This window comes from Oryza glaberrima, chromosome 6 (genome assembly GCF_000147395.1).
Source record: "Oryza glaberrima chromosome 6, OglaRS2, whole genome shotgun sequence".
NCBI lineage: Eukaryota > Viridiplantae > Streptophyta > Magnoliopsida > Poales > Poaceae > Oryza > Oryza glaberrima.
In genome coordinates, this window is record NC_068331.1 from 13,969,850 (window position 1) to 13,990,884 (window position 21,035).

At 44.6% G+C, this 21,035-nt stretch overlaps 1 protein-coding gene and 1 long non-coding RNA gene across 15 annotated transcripts; one reads left to right on the forward strand and one right to left on the reverse strand.

Annotated features, from left to right (window-relative positions):
* The first annotated feature begins 3,147 nt into the window (after positions 1 to 3,147).
* Positions 3,148 to 6,254, forward strand: LOC127776489 (uncharacterized). Of its 2 annotated transcripts, none has more exons than XM_052302879.1 (5): positions 3,148 to 3,290; positions 3,711 to 3,914; positions 4,003 to 4,088; positions 5,412 to 5,485; positions 5,574 to 6,254. In XM_052302879.1, exons 1-5 carry the CDS (start codon positions 3,287 to 3,289, stop codon positions 5,776 to 5,778), a joined length of 573 nt encoding a protein of 190 aa, XP_052158839.1. In that variant the 5' UTR covers positions 3,148 to 3,286; the 3' UTR covers positions 5,779 to 6,254. The 2 variants fall into 2 exon arrangements, with proteins under 2 accessions (XP_052158839.1, XP_052158840.1); XM_052302880.1 differs by having other exon boundaries at positions 3,239 to 3,290; positions 3,717 to 3,914.
* A 458-nt stretch (positions 6,255 to 6,712) lies between these two features.
* On the reverse strand, positions 6,713 to 11,038 carry LOC127776490 (uncharacterized). Of its 13 annotated transcripts, none has more exons than XR_008018180.1 (7): positions 10,550 to 11,037; positions 10,274 to 10,365; positions 9,740 to 9,810; positions 8,042 to 9,606; positions 7,751 to 7,952; positions 7,299 to 7,461; positions 6,713 to 7,221 (listed from the first exon to the last, which is right to left on the reverse strand). It is a non-coding gene; the product is annotated as an uncharacterized LOC127776490 (long non-coding RNA). The 13 variants fall into 13 exon arrangements; XR_008018184.1 differs by having other exon boundaries at positions 8,042 to 8,145; positions 8,392 to 8,472; positions 9,414 to 9,606; positions 9,740 to 11,032; XR_008018176.1 differs by having other exon boundaries at positions 9,740 to 10,365; positions 10,550 to 11,038.
* Positions 11,039 to 21,035: the final 9,997 nt, after the last annotated feature.

Here is a 21,035-nt window from a genome sequence, read left to right on the forward strand (position 1 = left end):
GGGGGTAGGAAGAGCCCGACCATTGTCATCGTTGTGGAAGCCTCCGCCCGGCCATCGTCGTCATCACGATAGTCGTCGTTGTGGCTGTCGTCGTCGTTCCGCCGGATCCACCACCGCTGCCCGCCACCCGCGCACCCCCTGGGCCACGAATCCACCGCCTCCCACCACAACTGCCTCCCACCACAACGGCCCTTCTCCTTCGCCACCCGTCATGGATCCGCCCACCATGCCCCTCCCCGCCACTGGATCAACCTCCACCGTGACCGGCCCCCTCCTTCGTCACCCATCACCAGATCTGTCCATCCCGGCCCTACCTGTCGCCCACGACCAAGTCGCCGCTCACGCCGAGATTCGCTGCCGAATCCGCAGCTGTGCCTCGAGCTTGGCTGCCACCGCCACCCACAATTGAGGGAGACGAAGGGAGAGGAGAGGGATTTGGGAGAGGTGGGTGAGATGCGGTGGGAGATCCCCCGCCCGCCTGAGCACCACCTGCCGAAGCCGCCGCTGCGGCCATCTCCATCGCCATCACCATCGCTGTATGGGGAGAGGAGAAGGGAAGAGCTCGCGGAGAGGATGGAGGAAGCTGGAGAGGAGACACGGCCACATGGGCCCACGACTATTTAATTGGGTGAATTTTCTTTCCATGCAGTAAAAATATAGCGAGGGGTGAGGGGCTAAAGACCGCCAGTAAAAATGCGCCCCCTCCCTCTCTCCCATCGCTCCCTCTCCCCCTCTCCCACCCATCGCTCCTCTCTCCCGCGCCCCCTCCCCCCTCTCCCCTCTCCCGCGCCCCCTCCCTTTCTCCCATCGCTCCCTCTCCCCCTCTCCCACCCATCGCTCCTCTCTCCCGCGCCCCCTCCCCTCTCTCCCCCACTCTCCCACCCATCGCTCCTCTCTCCCGCGCCCCCTCCCCTCTCTCCCCCAGCACTCCCTCTCCCGCGACCCCCTCCTTTTTTTTTCTCTCCCTCCTTCTCTCTTTTTTAGAAAAATTAAAAATAAATTGGTGAATTCAAGACTTGAACCCATGATCTCATGGTTCATGCCAAGCACTTCTAACCAAATCACCATATGATGATTTGTGAACAAATCAGTTATGTACCTATAACAATCATACCTTGTTACTATGATTCGGAAGTAACATTATCCCAGAAGGGTAGTAACATCATATGTTACTGCAAAAATGTATAGGTTGTTACTGCACTTTTGGCAGTAACAATAATGACGTTCGTAAAAAAAAAGTGCTTAACGAAACTAGAACCATCATAACTATTTTTTAACGTTGTTACTGCGAAAAGCAGAGGTATTACTGCATATTGGCCATCGTGTTACTACGCTGTTCCAGTGAGACGAGGACTAAAAAAGAGGTAAATCTCAATCTTTAGAGAGCAATATCTCTCACATCATATCTTGTATTTCCAATCCGTTTGCACCATGAAGTTCATAAAAAAACGCTTAACGAAACAAGATCCATCATGGTTACTTTTTGACGTTGTTACTGCGATAATGTGGTCTTGTTACTGCACGATGACCGTCCTGTTACTGCACGATTCCTGCAAGACGAGAGCAGCAAAGTGGTGGGCGGGTTTGACCGGCGGGAGGACGCTTTGACCCAGGTGGGAGGGGGGTTTGGGCCCTAGGGAGGGTGGGGGAGGTGGGTTTGGCCCATGGGAGGGGGGGTGTAGAATAGAGGATCAATAGATATATATATATAGATATATATATATAGATAGATATATAGATATGATAGATAGATATATAGAGATATATATATATATATATCTATCTATATATATATAATATATATATATATATATATATATATATATATATATATATATATATTAGCTCTATTATACACCCCTCCCTTAGAATAACTATTCTACACCCCCCTCCCACCTCCCATCCGTCCCCACCTCCCTCCCTCCCGCACCTCCCTCCGTCCCGTCGCTCCTCCCCTCCCATCGCTCCGCGCCCCCTCTCCTATCGCTCCTCCCTCTGATTCCCCCTCCTCCCATCGCTCCGCGCCCCCTCTCCCGTCGCTCCTCCCTCCGATTCCCCCTCCTCCCGATCTCTCATCCTCCCCCCCCCCCCACAATCTCTCCTTTTATCCTCCCCCAATATCTCCTTTTCTTCTTCTTTTTTTCTCCCCCTCCTTCTTCTCTCTTTTTTAAGAAAAATTAAAAATAAATTGGTGAATTCAAGACTTGAACGCATGATCTCATGGTTCATGGCGGGCACTTCTAACCAAATCACCATATGATGATTTGTGAACAAATCAGTTATGTACCTGTAACAATCATACCTTCTTACTATAATTCGGCAGTAACAGTATCCCAGAAGGGTAGTAACATCATATGTTACTGCAAAAATGTCTAGGTTGTTACTGTAAACTTTATAGGTTGTTACCGCACTTTTGGCAGTAACAATATGACGAAATTTGCAGTAACAGAGAACATGCACAGTAACAATGGCCCTACAGTAGTAATGATTTTTAGATCTAGAGTATTTTAAATCTCAATCTTTAGAGAGTACTAACGTACACGTCATGTCTTATTTTTCTAACCCATTTGCATCATGACGTTCGTAAAAAAAAAGTGCTTAACGAAACTAAAACCATCATAACTATTTTTTAACGTTATTACTACGAAAAGCAGACGTGTTACTGCATATTGGCCATCGTGTTACTACGCTGTTCCAGTGAGACGAGGACTAAAAAAGAGGTAAATCTCAATCATTAGAGAGCAATATCTCTCACATCATATATTGTATTTCCAATCCGTTTGCACCATGAAGTTCATAAAAAAACGTTTAACGAAACTAGATCCATCATGGCTACTTTTTGACGTTGTTACTACGATAATATTGTCTTGTTACTGCACAATCCCTGCAAGGCGAGAGCAGCAAAGTGGTGGGCGGGTTTGACCGGCGGGAGGACGCTTTGACCGAGGTGGGAGAGGGGTTTTAGGCCCTAGGGAGGGTGGGGGAGGTGGGTTTGACCCATGGGAGGGGGGTGTAGAATAGTATATATATATTGAATAGGTTGACGCGATGAAAATTTGATTTTGTAGTACTGATAGAATAATTGTTTTTCTTCACTTTTATTGTGACGACCTTTTATCGTCCAATAGGTTAGGACTTAGTTTTTTTTTCATTATTTTTACTGTCACCTTGTCTTGTTGCCTCCAGCACCAGCCTCCGCCTATATATGCACATGCCCGTTTCCAAGCTGCAAGCCGCAGTATACAACACAACAAACCGCTAGAATCTGGACTTGGGAAGTAATATAATGGGTAGGTGCTTTCTCCTCGATCGCAAATGTGTTACGCTTTGTTCTTCTCCCTTCCCTTTGCATATTTGTTATTCCCAGCGGTACTATAGCTAGTTCTGCATTGCAAGAGATCGACGACCTTGATTTCTTCCCAACTTGTAACTTTAGACGAACCTTAGTTTTCCTATCGCGGTATATCTTTGATCCCAAGATTGTAGTTAATTAGAATGCAATTTGTTGCTCTAGTCTACACACAGGTAGCGAACTTAAAGTTGGTATGGCAAATTTATGTGTTATGACATTTCATGCTATAGCTAGCTAGCCGCATGTTTCATAACTATATGCGATCTCTATATAATTTTCTTTCTATTTGAAGGGTGTGGTTGCATTTGTGGCTTCTCTAAAAGTTTTGTGATGCCTCGCGCGTTAACCTCTTATATAGCTGCAGAAATGATTGGATATAAGATTCACAAGATTAAGAAGCCGGAAGATTTCACTGCTTTGAAGGCTAGAACTGAAGCAAAGAGAAGATGGCTAACGGATGAAGAATACCTTGCTATCTTGCTGAATACGGACCATTACCTAGACTTGCTCACTTTAATGCCTATTCAAATGACCGAGAGGAGGATCATGTCTCCAGAGCAAGGTACAAATTAATCGATCAAAATATATACGGTTTTACTATCAACTTTCTGTTTGCTTGTCCATATTACTGACAGAAAGGAATTCTTTAGCTGTCCTGTACCTTTTCAACATGGATACGGACACCAATGATGGTCTTATCGAATTTAAAGTGACCGAGACTGAAAGCGCTATGAAGGTACGTTAGATCGATATGTTTCCCCATCTCTTTCTTTATTTATACTAGAAAAAAAATACCAGTATGTTGCAACGGGTAAAGTCTATTTTAATCTTATTATTGTTATAAGGTTTAGCTAAGATAAAATTCACTGTGGGTGATCGCTTGGATATATATATTTTTAGAAAAACATGAGCTGCAGCTAGGAGTCCGATCATCTCAAGTTAGCATATAAGTTTTTTTAAACAGATTTCTTATATGATTCCTTCTGTATTAACAAAATTGAACGATCTTAAAAACCGACTAAAATAAGGATTTGTATTTTCAAAAGCAAACGAACTTAAAAGCTGGCTCATACACGGATGATGTACTAAAATACCGATAAAAACATCTTCAATTTTTATAATAGTAGAGATATGCGCAGATGCAGCTTGTTGTGCACTAGTAGTACTATGAAAAACTTTATTCTTTTAATTAACTCCTACCCTGATAATCATAAAACATGTGTTTTATATTTTTATCCACCTATGAAAATAACGGTGAGAGATCGACCTGTGAAAATTGTTTGCTAGTAGTGGTGTTTAAGAGCAAGTTTAATAGTAAAGGTAATTATTACTACAAGTCCATATTAGAGATAACATGCATGTATACATCAGTTACAAGTTTGTCTCTAAGTTTCTTCTCCGGCCTCTCTCATTCTCTCGCACTTATGTAATTAATACATTTGCCTTGTAGCATGCCGGAGCTAGCTATTGCATACTAAGAACTAACACTCATTATTTTTCATGTTTTCTCTTCTCTGCATATAGGCTTATGGTTAGTTTATAGCCCACTGTTAAACTTACTCTCCAAGCATAATTATGTGGAAATGTATCGTCCGAAATTGAGATTTACTAGAAAATCCGTGTGTTATGGCCGAGCGAACTAGCTAGCCTATGTATATAGTTGCACGTTATGGAAATATATGAGTCTCAAAATTTCTATTTAGTGCTAATTTTTTTACGTAAGGCTATAATTAAATTTATGTATTAAATGATATGCGTACGTGCCCACTACTTTATAACTTGTGCAAGTTGTTTAGGCTTACTTTATGTATTAAATGATATGCGTACGTGCCCACTACTCCAGTAATTTGTACGGCCATAATATATTTTGTTAATTAGGAATGAATTGTAGTAATTTATTTACAATATTCTTTCTGAATATGTTTAATATTTTAATTTAAAACAAATAACTTGTATAAAGAATTGATTATGGATTTAATTTCATATTATTTAAAACTGAATTTCTATTTAACTGGTGAGGTGTATGAAAAATGATTTACCGCGCCCTTTTGTATTGCAGGTAAAGGATACCGCGTACTTGAAGATGACGTCAACCTTCAACGAAAACGTTGAGAAGAGGGTATATGCACTGCGGTAGGTACAATCGCTCAACTATACACATGAACAAAAATATAAATAGGTGAGAAACTGACCATTCAGTCATTTTTTTTTTTTGAAACAGCTCTGCCGCTGACCGATATCTCGTTCACTATCGACCCAACGAGGATGCACGGAAGATTGACATGGTGACTTCTTCGAGAGCTGCAGGTCAATTGATGACCGACATCGATGCTTACAGTGAGTCATCTGGTAAGAAGAAGAAGGGGATACTAGGAAAGATAAGGAACCGTGGGAGCTCGACCAGTGATGGAGGCGGGCGCTCTTGAGTACTGGACCAGCGTGGCGGCCGCTCGACATGCCTGAGCTCGAGCTCGATCTTGCTTACCTTATCGTACGTCATTGTGTTCAAGCAGACCATGTGTGTTTTAGTCAGAACCAGTCGTCCTCCTAGTACAACTAGTCTTTGCATGCATGTGTGCTCGCCGTCTCTGAAGCTCGATGTTGGAGCTACAAGCACTTGAAGCTCGATGCTGGTGCTACAAGTATTTGAACACACTGCATTATTTGTTGCTTCTCTTGGTTTGATTGTTTCGCATTGAGTAGCCCAGGGATGCATGCCAGGTCGATCCCTATGTCCGTACGTAGCGCTAGTCGTTGTTGTGTGTCGCTAACTTCCGCTGGTAGGCAGGTAGTAGACCAGTACATCTATATGATCGATCTACTTAATTTGTACTCCAGGTTTGTGGCTCTGTCTGGATGGAATTTAATCGAACAGGGAAACGAGGGAATGGTGTACTAAAAACGAACCTGTTAGATGCGTGATACAATTTTGTATGGTGAATTTACGTGGATTCATAGTAATAGATCTATCATATCCGATAATATATAGGTTTGTTTTTTAAGACAAAAAGAATATGTCCTATATATGCCAACGATGCTTCCATCATGATGAACGTCAACATATATGCTTGTTAGCCCTACTGCAATTTGTCTTCTGGGGCTACTTTCATAAAGAAACAAAACTACCCAAGTATCGATAAAATATTTCATCCATTCAAAAACATCAGGCGTAATTTGTTACATTAGGACAATCTACACTTCAGTTTCATATGACATATAAGTCACTAGAGGGGGAGCGCGCCGATGGCGCGCGGCCTGCAATCAAGTAGGTTAGAAACAGAGTGGACATATGTATAGTAATCCCAGCAGGTTTGTATATTAAAGATTGAAGATAAAGGAGAGCATATTGAAAGAAGCATATGAGAAATAAATTAAGGGAAAGGAAGCAGGCATTGATAAATAGATCATATACAAGTATATTAGCGGGTAGTAGTAGGTGGCATTGCATATTTACAATAGAGTTGAGTGCTGATCATTAGTGCTTAAGGTGCAAAGCTAATTAGCATAGCATAACGGTGGTAGAGGAGGCTTGCAGTTTTGCTGCACTAAAATGAATGGGATAATTTAGTGCTAACAAAAGGACGATTTCACTATAGCATAGGCGATATACATGGCATTTAGCAGACATCTATTGTCGTTTGGAGTTGAGGTGCCTTGTGGAAGTGAAAGATGTAAACGGACCGAAGATGTATGCCATTGTTCGCTGCAAAAGTTGCCCATCCTTTTTTTTAAGTTGCAACGACCATGTGTTGAAACATGTAGAGTCAGGGTGACTGAAATTCTGTCTGCTGCTTCAACTTGAATGTCCATGGTTTTTCGACCTCCCATGAGTGGCTGAATGTAGGTCTTTGATATTCCTTAGCAAAGTACTGTAATTTGAATTTCATGTTATTTCTTTGTCAAAGGCACGAAGAGAGCAATGGTTGTCTAGTGTAAGTGAGCTTACTATTCTATCTTGCTTCATGAATGTATTGTTCATAGTCACAATGTAGAACTTGTTTGAAGGAGGAACTGTCCAATAATGTCGGTGTAGTTCTTGATGTCAGGTGTCACTTTTGTATCCTTCAGCAAAAGCAGACATTGTTGAATTTGCGTGTGCTATTGCCGGCCTGTGAGCAAACATTTTTTATAAGTTTTGTAAGTGCAATTGAAAAACATTGACACTGGATATTCTCCGTCCATCACTTCTCCCGACCTTGTCAAAAGAATAAACAATCAACATAGGGCGCCACTGAATTTTGTCAGTAACAATAGAAGTAGCCATGTTCGTTTAATTATTCTGAACTAAAAACTTATACACAACATTTTGTAAAATCGCAAGACAAAGTAAAAACATAGATTGAACTAAGAACATACGAAGCATAAATTTCTAAGAGGCTGTTTGGTTGTTGCCCTCACCTGAGTGCTCTCAAGCAGGTCGATCCAGCCGAAGGCGAACGATGTCGAACGCTGAGATCGATGCCTGAGTCAGGCGTGATTCTCAGGGCAGTAACCAAACACACTCTAAATCCAGACTGCGCGTGACTGATTAGAGAGTTAAGCTGGATAGTATTAACCACCTAATGTCAATGCTTTCCTTGAAAATTCAAATCAGGAAGCCCTGAATCACAGGGATTAAATATATTTATGAAACACAGGGGCAATGGCAAACAAATGAGATTGCATATCAGGGAAAGGATTGGTATGAACCTGACAGTGATGAAGGTGGGAGGCTGGGAGAGGAGCAACACTGTAAAACCGTCTTCATTTGTAGGAAGCAATCAGAAGGTCAGTTCAGCCACCTCGTTCTAAAGCTATACAATAAAATGGAATCAACAAATGGCATATACTTTATCAATATATTTTTTTTCTGTAATCATTTATTGAAATGAAATAAAAAGCAACCACCAGGGACCTTACAAATTAAAACAAAGGAGTGGCCAATCATAACTGTATTCACTATCACTTTATTAAGAAGGGATATAAGGTATAAAACCAATCTCGGGAAGAAGTTATGTACCAGGAGCAGTCCATTCCCACTGCAAATTCATTGGACTTACCACAAACTACCGCACACATCCACCCAGGTGATGGCAATAAAAATTGAGGCTCTCAAATGTAGTACTGTTAGTTTGAGCAATCTGAAACCAAGAATGAGGCACATGAATTATATCGTAAATGGTGTAATCTATGATATAGATCTGACCAAAAAGAAAATACAAGATATATGTTAGAAAAGAAAAAAAAACAATTAAATTAAGTATTCAAGTTTGGAACAGAGAAATTCAAGTAAAGGAAAAGTTCTCCATTTCTAGAATTTGGAGCAAAATCACAGGAGAGATGGCCACAATGTCAAAAACACTCATCAGCATGTTCATATTATAAAAAGTACATATAGCTCGAGTATTTGAAACGAAAAATATTTCGGCTGCTGTTTTCTGTTGCTAATATATAACATTTCGTCCAGATAGCACAAACTAACCCCTCTAAATTTACAGCACGTCATGCCCAAGCATCTATAATATATTTCATAAATATTAAACCTCACTTCAATGGAGACTGATTTTATGCAAACATTAAGTCGCATTTGAATTATGTACAAAATACCCAGTGGTACGTTCAGATCCAGTAGAACTGTGCAAGAAAGGATGAAAAATGCATCTAAACTTGTCGTTATGGGGAAAAAAGGCATGGGTTTTGAAGCCAGCTATTCCTAAGGGAAAATTAATGTCAGTTCTCATAAGCATATACTGTTAATAAAGGCATGATCTTCTATTTCAAGCATGGAGGTACATAGTTATCATAAGTGCTCATTGGAAAAGGATTGTTTTATAAAAAGACCAAGGTTATACTTTATTTATTAGATCAAAGAAGGTAAAAAGTAAGATATTGCGAGCATATGACATTAGCTACCGCATCAATGGAGTTATAAAGAAGTAAAGCAATTGGCATATAACCAATGTAATGGATGAGCAGAGCATCACAGTGAGGCAACATGATTTGTACATTGAGGAAAAAAGCATTTACCGGCAGTAATCAGAGCACATATCGGAAATGTACAGGAAAAAACATCGTGATGTACCTGATTAACATTTTGAAAGCAAAAATAAGGAATGTTATGCATAATACTTTCACCACCACAGCAGCATTGCCTGTCCAGCAGTCCTCTCAGGACATCCATATTATGATGATGCACTTGTTTGATGAAGCAAAAGCCACACTACTACATGTCAAAGCCAGCTCAGATTTACCTACTTCTCCCAATCAGGTCATTGCTAATTGCAACAAAGAGAGAAAATAGAGAGAAAATGGCATCAGCTAGAATTACATACACTGAAACATCCGATACAACACCACTAAGACCCATGTGTAAAGATAAAGTGAGAATGGGTGTATTGCACTGCTTACTCATTTGTTCTGCAAGCAATCAATTTTGTCAATCTTCCAGATTGGCTAGACTTCGCTGCAGAGGCAGTAAGCTGTAAAAGCATCATCAGATTTGTGCCAAAAAGAACGCTTATTGTTGTGTGTGTGCGGAGAAGCAACGGTTACTGAATTTATGTAAATATTAAGTTGCAGTTGAGTTCCGCACAAAATAATTAAACCCAGTGTTCATTTAGCTCTACTGGAACTGCGCAAGAACGGATGAAATGCATCTTAATTTGTTGTTATTGGAGAAAAGCATATATGTTTTGGGGCCAGCTATATACCTAAGGGAAAAAAAAAGGGTGAGTAAATCAGAAATAGAAAGGTTTACTTAAAAGGTTACAACTCTTTGTCCATGCGATCTCTACCATGAATGCAAGGCAGGAAAAACGAAAGCTGCTATTTAAATTCTAGAGCAGATATTAATCACCATCTACAGGAAGGATTTTGTAAAGTACAAACTTGCTATCTGTATATAGCATTACACAATAGCCTTAAGCAACAGCTATTACTTACAAAATAGGGGGAGAAGTCTACTAATACATTATTAAGCAAAAAATTAATGATGAAGTCCACCTCCCTTGTTATGACCGAAGAGAGTGAAACAGCTGTGACAAAGCAAGAAATACATCTCAATCATTCAATCAACTTTGTGCTAAATAGGGTCATTTCTGGTGTACTTGAATAACCAATAACCTGTCAAAAGTGCATTCTTTCATTTCCTATTTCTATCCATCACCATTCTTCAAAAATTAGAGAAACAAACATTAAAGAAGAAGGCACTCAACTGACCAAGTAGCTCAAGGCAACAACAGGGGGCTGCGGGTGAAGATAATCTTTCGGAGCAGCTGGACTTCTATACAGCGGTGTGTCCCTGTTGACCATGAGCCCTAGGCCGCCTAATCGCAGGCGTCCGCCGATCCAGAAACGAAGAGGATGGAGAGGAAGAGAGGGGCGGTGCCGGGCGTAGAGGGCAGCTGCCGGCTTCCCCTCCCCTCACAACGGCCGGATCTGCCGGCGAGGAGGCCGGAGTCACCGGATCCGGCGGTCCCGGCCTCCTTGTTGGCGGATGCGGCGGCGGGAGCGAGAGGATGGCGACGGCAGCGGCCCGCGTGTCGGGCGGTGGCGGGCACGGCAGCAGAGAGCGCGCGGGGGAGGTCGTCACCTGTGGGAAGAAGAGGATGAGGGGAGCGGCACGCGGCGACGGCCGTCGCTTGGGCAGGGAGAGAGCGGAGCGAGAGGAGGAGAGGAGGCGGAGGAACGGTGGCGGCTAGGGTTTGGGGAAGGGAGTTAGGGTTGTTTTTGTTTTGCAAAAAAGCCCCTACTCTTCTAGTTTTTAGACTGCAGTTCGATTTTTCGATTTTTCGCTTCTTCATATAGAATATTCTTTTCTTTAGAGGTCCTCCTAGTAAGAACGCAAAGCATTAGAACTAAGGCCCAGGGACGTATAGCAAATTATCAGATAAATCAAGGGTGTCTTTGCAAAATGGCCAGCAGCCTACCCTGCGCTCGTTAAATCCCACCAGACCCAGCGCCGATGACGCGTCGGCTCGCGCAGGTGGCCACGCCAGCTCAAAAATCTCCAGGAGCCGCAAATCTCGGCAGGTTTGTATATAAGCGATTTTTACTTTTCATCCTATTCAAAATTATTTATGCTTATGTTTAGCTATAGAAAAGTACAGTAACATCTACAATATTAAATTAGTTTCATTTTATTAAAACTATCACTTAATATATGTTAATGATATGTATGTTTTGGGGTGAAAATGATACTATATTTTTCAATGAACTGGTCAAACTTAAAAAAAAGTCAAGCAACTTATCTATCTATCTATTACTCTAATTAATAAGCGAATAAAATGTCATTACAGAGGTAGATAGTTCCTCTCAATCAATAAAGTTCTTGTAGATAGTTCCTCTCAATCAATAAAGTTCTAAGCAACGGAAAATAAAAGAAACAGCGCAGACAACTCCACTCCACAGGCAGCTTGACCAGGGCTACGCCTAATCCTCCACACCATCAGCATCACTGTAGAATTCCTCCTCTGATGAATGATTGTAAGGTGAGTATATGACATCCTCAGCAAGCCACGCAGCAAATATGCAAGTGCACAGGATAACAAAGGATGGCATAGTATAGTCTCATTTACATAAATAGCATTTAATAAATATTTCAGAATTTATTAAAACAGTAAAGTATTAATTAAACAATATTAATCCAACACTATACAACATACCCTGTTGCATAGGCCCAACCATTCTGAACAACCAATCCCAGCTGCACAGTTCTTTCTCCAAACCAGGAATATACCATTCTAAACCAGGAGCTAAACAAGTTATTTACAGCATAAATTAACATAGTGAGAAATGTGAAACTAATCACGAAAGACATTGTTAGACCCGCCCATAACCGCGGGCACGGCTATTCGAATAGTTTAACTCTAGCTAGAGGTGTACCACTGTACTCACAAGACACAACCTCAACATCATGTCAACCTTGCGTCGCGATACTTAACAAGTACCCGAATAGAGATTGTGACAATACCCTCTATATAATACAATTCAAAGCAGTGCACCGTTCCCGGATCATAATCACCCCCTTATAAACAAAGGTATGGACTCCCCAGCGACCCCCGTGGGCTTATCTCCGCCATTCACAGTCTGGTGCTCTACAATGAACCATACTATATATAAAGTAAAGCTGTTGCCCACGCTGGCTTGTGGTTGGCACGGTAAATGTTTCACAACCGAAAATCGTGAACCGGTCCTTAATTGTCATGAGCACAACCATCAAAACCATATGCTCACAACCCACCATTATCAGGTTTTAGTTGGCAAATTAATTAATTAACCAATCATGATTAACCATCGTGAATCATCATTAAATAGTAGTGAATCATAAGTTATCCCAATAGTGTCCTAATGTTTCTAAGCATGGCTAAGCAATTATGTCTAATATCTAGCTGAACCAATATATAAAGCTCAACTAGCTAAATTATAAAAACCCAAGGTATCAAGGAATAGGGTAATCAAGAACAAAAGGGCTATAACAAAGCAATAGGTTATTTCCACCCAATGACATTTGAAAATAAATGCAATAGTTGAATAGAAACAATAGCTTTAAACAGGATCAACATGCTGAAAGGGTTGTTTGGGATCTGTGTGACTTGCCTTGCTGGCCTTGGAACTCTTCAAAGTCTTCTCCTGCAAAATCGGACTCTCTGGGAACGTCGAAATCTAAAGAGAAAAGAGCAAAATCACCAAAACAGCACATAAACAAGCATGAACTATAATGTTGATATTTTTAACATGCAAATCTCAATTTTATAAAAATTTAGAGACTTGAACCAACTAAATCCGAGCTAAGATGAATTAGTTATGAATTTTCAAAGATTAAATCATTTATATAGATTTTAATTGAATTATGACGCAATAATGAATTATTTTTGAAAAGGAAAAAGAGATTATTGCGTCAGCGGGCTCGGCTCACGGTGGACCGGGTGCACGGCGGCGGTCTACGGATCGGGCGGCCGAGATCTAATCCTATCCAAACGAACGGCCGAGATCTAATCGATCTACGGCGGTTCACGGGAAAACGACGACGATGACGTCAGCGGTGACGTCATCACCGACGACGGCTCGGGCGGCGCATGCTCGCCGGCGAACGACGGCGCGGCAGCCCGAACGGAGGGCACCAACACGATGCGGGCGACGCGGCGATCCTTACCGAGGCACAAACGGCGGCGGACGGTGACCGGACGATGACGGTGACGAGGATGAGCGGCGACGACGATCGGGTCGACAACGACGGCGATGTTCCGGCGGTCCTCGGTGTTGACGGAGGGGTGGACGAGGACGGCGACGACCTGACGATCACGACGGTGGCCTCCCCGAGCGACGACGACGACCGGAGCGACGGCGGCGCACGGCTGGACGAACTGCGGCGACGGCGGCGCACGGGTGAACGCAGAGGCAGCGCTACAGACGTCGGTGAGCGAAGGCGAAGGTGGCAACGGGTAGAGGAGACATCGGGGATCCTTTTATAGGGGCTAGGGGGCGACGGCGAAGGCCCATGGCGGCCGGCGGCGAGAAGGAAAGTTTTAGGGTTCGGGAGAAAAGAAGAATCCGAATCGAGCTCAAATCCCACGATTTCCAAACCGAATTAGCGATAGATTCCAAAAGGGAAAAGGTAGAGGAGATCTCGGGGATCATTTCCCCTATATGGATTTCACCAGAGAAGGAAAGACGCGGCCGAATTGGAAGGGCGGCGGCGGCGCGGCTCGGCTAGGGTTCGGGCGCGAGGAGGACGACGGGTCCGACAAGTGGGACCCACCTGTCAGCGGCCGAGGGCGCGCTCGCGCGAGCTGACTGGGCCGGGGAGAGAGAGAGAGCTTTTGGGCCGACTTTCGGCCCAAAGCCAAAAGGAAGAGTTTTAAAACTTTTTCAATTTAAATTATTCATGAAATGCAATTCCATTTATTAAAAATACTTCCTTGGCTCAAATAAATCCCAGAAAAATCTAGGAACTATAGAATCAAGCAAAGTATTTAATGAAATTTTATCTAGCCCACTTTTATATTGGAATTTATTATTTAAAATTAGATCTTCTCTTCTAGGCTTTTAAAATTCATTTCTAATAATTCCAATTAAACAACAATTTATATATTTGGGATTTTTAGGGTGTGACACGTTATCAGCAGCGAGAGGAGTTCTGGCGTTCCCGGGGTCTTTAGAGAGATCTGATTGTATGACACCATGTCATCGCAATCAGGGTTCACAAACAATTCATGCATGATTCATCTCAAATAAATATTTACCTGCGCCTCGGTAAATATTACAATATTGCCCTTCTCGACATAAGCTTGCCTCCTGCGCGAGGACTTAAATAAGAATCACTGTACAGAGGTACCACCTTTGCTAGATAACTTACTTTGCAAGGTCTGTCCCCATTCTAGAATTGCGGTCGTACTCGTTCATTTGACATAAGTACTTGGTGATCTTATGTCGACTGCGACAGTACTAGCCACCCGGAAATCAACCAATTCCTACGTACTGTCCCAATCTAAGTTCATTATATTTTTATGCAGTCTAACTAGGCAGGGCTAAGCAAAACTAGCATATCTGGTTTGCTATGTTCAGGTTATGTATTTAAAATCATGAATGACTAATGCATAGATAGAAATATAAAAATATAGGATCATTATGTTCGAAGGGGAGGAATAATAATTTGCCTTGCTCCAACGCGAATAAATCCAAGGTAGGCAACCTGATTATCAGATCCTTGAAATACCACAGGTTGCCATCCAAAATAAAATAAACTCTACTGAAGAAGAGGAAGAGCCAAATTCAATAAAAGCCATAAAATAACAAGAAAACGATAAACGTATAAGATGACTAGGGTTTAAGGTATAATCTATCTCCTTTATAGGGTATAGGGATTATTGGGCTAATATTCTATGTGGAGGTTCTAGAGGGTTGGAGGTTAAGGTGGAGAGGGGATCACGCTACTAGTGTCGTTTATATTTCATGTGTGGGTTTTAGTTGCTTGGGGAGTAAGGAATATAACTGATTAAGTGAGTATGTGGCTAGTATTGGTTGGTGGTAGGTTTGGGTAGTATAATACCTAGGGTTTGGTTATATTTAAGCCGATTGTGGAGTAGGGCAACATATCGGCTAGGTTCTATATTTTATGTATAGGTTCTAAAAGAGTAGATGGCTAATAGTATGGTAGATAGGTGGGTATGGAATTTGGAGGGTGATTGGAATTTAATTAGAAGGCATCGGCTAGGGTTTGGTTGTTTGCTTGTCGTTGCTAGAGTTAGGCAGTATAACGACTAGATTTGGTATCTTCTCTAGCCGGTGTCAAGAGATAGAATAACGGCTAGAGGGATAGGAGGTTTGTGAGGGTTTAGTGGGGCGGAAGTGTTACTCCGACAACCGTGAGTGGCGGCGGAGCGGCTAGGATCACACAAAGCCCGAGAGCTAACTGTGCGGTGTGCTGTGGAGGTCGAGGGTATAGTGAAGCTCCGACCGCTGTACGCATCGAGGCGTGGGGTGCCAGGAGCAGCACTTCGACCTTAGGTTTGGTTTTGCCGGGCTTTACAGTCAACGGTTCGACATCAGGGTCGGTAGACCGCACGAACATCCCCATGGAAGGCGTAAAATTCCAACCGGCGGCTTTTTAGTGGCTAAAGGGTATTTTGGGTTAAAAGAAAATATGTGAGAAGGCAAATATAAATTCAAACAATATTTGAATAAATTCAAATAAAATTATAAAATAGCAAATTTGGTTTCAAAAAGTAGATTTTGAATTTAGATGAATATAGGTCCAAGTTTCACTGGAATCGGATCTACGGTTTAGGAGATACGGGCTTCTAAAGAATAGGATTTAAATTAAATCTAGAAAATATGAAAAGGTACTTATTAGGGGCCCACCTGTCAGGCTTTTCTTTTATTTTACTTTTTCTTTTCTCTCCTTCTTCCTCCCGTCGTCTTCCTCTTCTCTTCCAGCTGAGCAAACGAGGAGGGGGAGGAGGGGCGCCAGGGCTCTGGTGGCTTGGAGGCGGCGACGTCGACGGCAAAGTGTGTTCCCGAGCGTCGCGCGTCCGGGGAGGGTGGTTTCCGGTGGAGAAAGGAAGAGAGATGGCCGGAACGGGTGATGGAGTAACTTTGCTCCGGCCGGTTATGGGGGTGACGGTGATGGCTTGATTCGAAGGGGGAAAGGAAGGGGAAACTATGGGAATGGGTTTGCCTCGTCGAGGCGAAGGTATTGGTGCGAGGACTTGGCCGGCAATGCTCCGATGAGGGAGATCGGCCAACGGCCGGCATAGGGAGGAGAGAGAGAAGAAGAGCTCGAAGCTCAGTTGTGTGGGAAAAGCGAGGGCTGCACCGGCTATTGATAGGCGGCGGATGTCGGTTCGCGAAGGTCGGTTCGCCGGAGGAGGACGAGGAAGGCACGGCGATGACTTCGTGCAGGAAAAGGGGACGGCGCCGGCTTCCGCTCGTGATTGGTCGGCGACGGCGGCGCTCACTCGTGGCGGCCGCTGTATGGTTGGGCGGCGGCAGTTGACGAACACGGCACGGCGACGGTGGCGGCGCGACTTGGCGGCGACGGCAAGGAAGCGGCGACGGCGCACAAAAATGTGGGCGGCGGCGGCGTGTGCGTGTGTAACACGTGGAATTTTTTTCGTTTTTAGATTTTTTTTTAATATTTACAGAAATAATCTATCGGCGAGAAAAATTGCAAAAATAGACCCTGCCGCCCACCACTGGGGCGGCAAGCTGACGTGGCAGACGGTGGGTCGATTGCGCCGTCGGCCAAAATTGCGATTAGGCCCGGCAAGGGGCTAATTGCAATTTTGGCTGCCCATAAGGAGCTTGCGGCCGTACTTTTTGCATCTGGGTCCCTTGCCGCCCCAATAGACCCAGATGTAAAAAGTACGGCCAAAAGATTTTTCTATGTAATGTTAATAATAAATAAAGAAGTATTTGTTGGTAAAACTTGTTAATATTGTTATAAAAATGTATTGAAGTTGGTTGTTGCGCAATTTCATATGTTAAGTGAGGTATTATTTTGTACCTTATTCGACGTATTAGTACTCGGATAATTAATATAGGCCTATCGCAGTCTCGGTTGTAGAAACATTATATGGACTTAAACAAGGAGAATTATGTAACATGAAGAAATAGTAGTACAATTTGAACATGATACAACTATTTCCATTGCGGTTACATAGATGATATTATATTCGAACTAGGAGGGAGGTAGTGCAATAGTTGAACACAACGACGATGTAGTAATGGGACAAGGAAGCATGACAGTAGAAATTTCAATATGCCAAGTTGTCCAATAATAGCTAACCCCTACGTGAGGATCCCTCTCCTCTCTCAAACCATGCTTTAGTAACCCTGTATTGCTCTGGTAGTTCAAGCTGCACAACACGGCTAGATGGAGTTAGAACCCTTCTGGTGTCTATCCATTCTCTGTATTGACATCTCCTTGGTGATTCCTGGGAGGAAAGAATAGATGTAAAGCGAGCAAAGTTAGTAAATGTTGTGAGAAAATAAGGATTCATGTAATAAAAATATTCTTACCATGAAATCGCCGTCAAGAATATTTGGACAAACAAAGAACCTTCGACCCAATGTTGTAGGATTTATGGAACGAAGAACCTAACAACTATCACCACACCTGCATCTTGGACGGGCTTCCCATGGAGGGAGTGCCGTAGTTAGCACCCGCCAGTCGCTCTGTTGTTCACGACATTGTCGTTCAAAAGCCGCTTTTCTCTTTAAGTATTGCTCAGTACTTTCGGATGCGAAATACCAGCGACCTTCTTGTAAACAAGTGGTTAGGTCGAGAACGGGATTTTCTATATCGACCCACTCGATGTATGCGCAAGCCGTAGTGCGGGTCTGCCGAATAGAGTAGTGTTACGAAGAATAAAGCGATTGCCCATACGGAATGAATAAGCATTTGCAGATAATAAAATACCTCACGGTCATAGTTAGGGCACCTAAAAAAGCGCCTTCCTCGAATATCAGGATTCCTCGAAGCCATTAGTTGGCATCGATCACCGCATAGGCAGAGAGGACGCTGGCACCAAGGTGGTAGTAGGTATACACAAGGATCGCTGCGCCAGTTTAGATCCTCAACACCCCGGCGTCTAGCCATTGACGAAAGCCGGTAGGATTTGTAATGAAGAAGTGGGGAAGAGAGTACTGAATGTGACTGAGTTCTGAAAGATTGTGAGGCCTCACTCGTTAAGGCGACTTATATATGCGCAAAAAATCGAGTGATATCCTTGACATGTGAACGTGGTGGGGCATGGTGGGTACGCCTGATTGGCGCCGAAAGTTGCATGCTTGATCGGCGCCGAAAGTTACATTGGTCGTATGCGGCAAATGGCGGGCAAATACTCGTATCGCACGCGAATAAAGGAGGCTGCATCGGTGCGGCAGAAAGTAGTCGTGCATGCGCCGAAAGGTATCGTGCATGCGCCGAAAGATATCGTGCACATATAACAACAACGTAGTCATTACACAAGCATACAGTACTGGAAAGTGAAGCGAATAAACAAAGAGAAGACTGCTCTACTGGCCCTGCCCCGCGCCGCGACCACGCTTGGTCCTCCGGGCCTGTGCTCGCACGTGGTCCTGGGAGTAGGTGAAACGATCCGGTGGCACAGCACGGGTAGCACGAGTGTTTGGCGGAGGAGTGGCCTGCGCCTGGTCCTGCGTCTGCACCGGCGGTGCGCCTCCCAGCTGTGAGGGGCCGATGACGTCCTCTGCCGAGCCTGAAGCGAAGTCGAAGTCAGTGATGTCGAAGAGCACGGTGGAAGACAGCAAGCGGTCCGACGAGGTCCCAGCATGGTCCAGTGGTGGACCCTGACTCGATGTGCCGGCTGCCTGTGACGAAGTCCCGGTGTACTGCTGGAACTGCGCTGAGTGCGAGGTCGACGCAGCTGGCTGAGACGCTGACCCTGCAGCCTGGGAGAAGTAGGCGGCCTGCGTCATAGCGAACTGGGCGAAACCTACACATCGACAACGGGACCTTGTAAGCTAAGACATAAAATGCATGTAAATTGATTGTCGAAGTAATGTTGTTTTTTAAGTACCTGTGGGGGGCACACCAGAAGGCCTAGCCGAGGAAGGTGGGGTGCTGAACGGTGCACGAAACCCTGAATCAATCGGCAAGTGAAACGGCTCACATATATGTGCGAGGCATGTACAGAAAAATCCTTAAAAATACTTACCTCCGTGCGGAGGGGGAGTCGGCCTAGGGACGTGCGCAGCTGGACGGGGACCAGTCGGTACGGGTGGCCGCTGTACAGCTGCGTCTGCCCGAGCAACGTCGTCTGCACGACAGGTGAGCACTCGGAGAATCGAGCGCATCGACTCCACCATCCGCGTGTACGTCGTCAGGTGCTCCTCTACGGGTACCGGAATCCCCGCGCCTAAACGTTGGATCGTCGTTGAACCGTCAACGACGACCCGGTTGATGTCGTCGACTTGCATGGTTAATTTGTTCATACATATTCGTAACATTTGACGATGAGAAAGACATGAAAACATAAAGGAATGGTGCGATGCAGGGTACTCACACAACGAGCGAAGTCCTGGTCGCGGTGCCTGGCGTAGAGGTCTCTAGTGCTCGCAATGTGGGGCTGCTGCTCCAAGGGAGCGAAGGTGACCCTAGTATGGGTGCGTGGCTGTACCAGCGTAGGTAGGCCTGGTACGCCTCCTCAGTGTGTGGCTCTCCCTCGTGCTCCACGACCTCCTCGGTTGCGAGCAACCAGTCCTCAACAAAAGTCGCCAACTTGGCGGGCCAGTCGCCAGCTGACTGCTGACCCTTCCGCGAGTACCTGCGAATTAATGTGTAATATTAGTGTGAATCGAGAGATGTTACAAGTTATTGTGAACAGGTACATTTTAATGCAATAACGGAAAGCGTAGTGACCGATCTTACCGGTGAATAGCTGCTGGGACGGTCGTCGGAAACGGTACTGGAAAGGGCTGACGGAAGTCGAACTGCCGCATCACGCGGAAAGGGGCGTGAGGCTCAACGCAGATGTCGAAGACCATCGGAACCGTAGTCATCCAGCACGCCTGGTCCCTGGTGCAGAGTGTGCACGACCCAACGGCGCACGAGCCTGGGTAGCCGCGGCACTGTAGGGCTCCCACACGACGTCAGTCGGCAGAAGGCGGTCGAACTCCATAACAAACTCAGGATACGACCGCCTAACCTGGACGTGAGCCCATCGGCGCTGCAATACGAGACGATCGATTTGATGTATAATGAACTGAGCAATTAACTTAACAAAGCGAGAAGATCGATGCAACGTACCTGACGACGGCACCACAGAGTACCCATCGTAGGGTAGTCGACCTCTGGTCGCTCCTCATACAGTGACTCCTCGTACGCGTGCTGGTCCACCTCCGGGCGGCCGATCGCAATCCTCTCAGCTGCCCAGATGGAAAGAAAGAGAGGGCACCCACCAAAGGTTGCGCTGGGATCCGTCTTCGTGTAAGCCTCACAAAGTCCACGGTACAGAGCCGCCAACAACGCGGAACCCCAGCTCCACTGAGGCACCTCGCCTACCGCGGCGTCGGCGATGCTCCTGGTGTAGTGCACGAGTCCCTTGTCGACCGTGTGCCCGTGACCGCCACAGAACATCACCCAGCCAAAAAGCCAGAGCAAGTACGCCTCCAAACAGCGGCTGTAGGAGTACTCGTCGGCCTCCGCCTGTAGCTGATTGACCTGCAAGCGTTAGTTAAA

What these genes read in the sequence shown, in the direction of transcription:
- LOC127776489 (XM_052302879.1), top strand. An exon ending in GATCATGTCTCCAGAGCAAG is followed by an intron (nt 3,915 to 4,002) that starts GTACAAATTAAT and finishes GGAATTCTTTAG; the next exon opens with CTGTCCTGTACCTTTTCAAC. An exon ending in AGACTGAAAGCGCTATGAAG is followed by an intron (nt 4,089 to 5,411) that starts GTACGTTAGATC and finishes TTTGTATTGCAG; the next exon opens with GTAAAGGATACCGCGTACTT.